We start from the raw sequence: 772 nt of genomic DNA, 5'->3' as shown, positions 1-772 counted from the left end.
TTGGTTTACAGCTATACGCTTTAGAAGGCCCTCTCTTCTGACTCAAACATTCTAGGATTCAACTAGTAAACCCCAGACGTAAAAAAACAAAAACAAAAACCTAGGCCTGTGACAAGGGCTTGTGCCTGGGCTCCTGTTCTTCAGCAGCTCATCTTTCTTAGTTGACAGCCTGGAACAGAACCAAGACCTCTGACCCCTGTCATCAGCATCTCAAGCCTTCTCAGACTGTTTGTTCACAACTCTGGCCGAGCAGATGACCCAAGTGTGTGATCTGTCAGGGGACAGAGCCCGAGACATCCATCATGAAAGACAAGCTGAATCGAGTCCCACCAATGCCCATGACGGGCCTACTCATCCAGAAGGCAGGTGAAGGACTTTGTGCATCTCTAGGACAGTGAGGGGTTCCTTGGGCAGCATTTATACTAACACCTCCTTGTATATGGCAGCCCTGGGCTGGTTGCCGTATGGTCTGAAACCTGGAGCAGGCAGGAAATGTCATGACAAGGAGGAGCCTTTTCATAATGTAGTTTCATGATGTTTTAGTCTAGTCTAGTTTGCTTTCCTGACCCTCATCTCCATTCATCTGCGGCCTAACAACACAGGATTCTGAGACTGTTCCCTGTCATGAGTCTGCTCTTTTTCTTCTACGCTGTAGGGTCCCCATTTGAATGACAGGCTAAAAACACCCAATAGTTGAGTAAACATTTCCCAATCCACTTCTCTAAGATAACTCTAACTTGTGTGTGTGTGTGTGTGTGTGTGTGTGTGTGTG

At 47.2% G+C, this 772-nt stretch overlaps 1 protein-coding gene across 1 annotated transcript in view; it reads left to right on the top strand.

The window, feature by feature from the left end:
* The first annotated feature begins 253 nt into the window (after nt 1-253).
* The window catches only part of Megf9 (multiple EGF like domains 9), a 112,574-nt gene continuing 112,055 nt past the window's right edge, over nt 254-772 (top strand). Inside the window, exon 1 of the mRNA XM_010602977.1 lies at nt 254-366. Coding sequence (XP_010601279.1) covers nt 254-366 — 113 coding nt within the window. The remainder of the gene's footprint in view (nt 367-772) is intronic.

The sequence above is a fragment of the Fukomys damarensis genome, unplaced genomic scaffold (genome assembly GCF_012274545.1).
Source record: "Fukomys damarensis isolate Sample0158 unplaced genomic scaffold, DMR_v1.0_HiC HiC_scaffold_36, whole genome shotgun sequence".
Classification (NCBI taxonomy): domain Eukaryota; kingdom Metazoa; phylum Chordata; class Mammalia; order Rodentia; family Bathyergidae; genus Fukomys; species Fukomys damarensis.
This window is presented reverse-complemented; position numbering and strand designations above follow the sequence as displayed.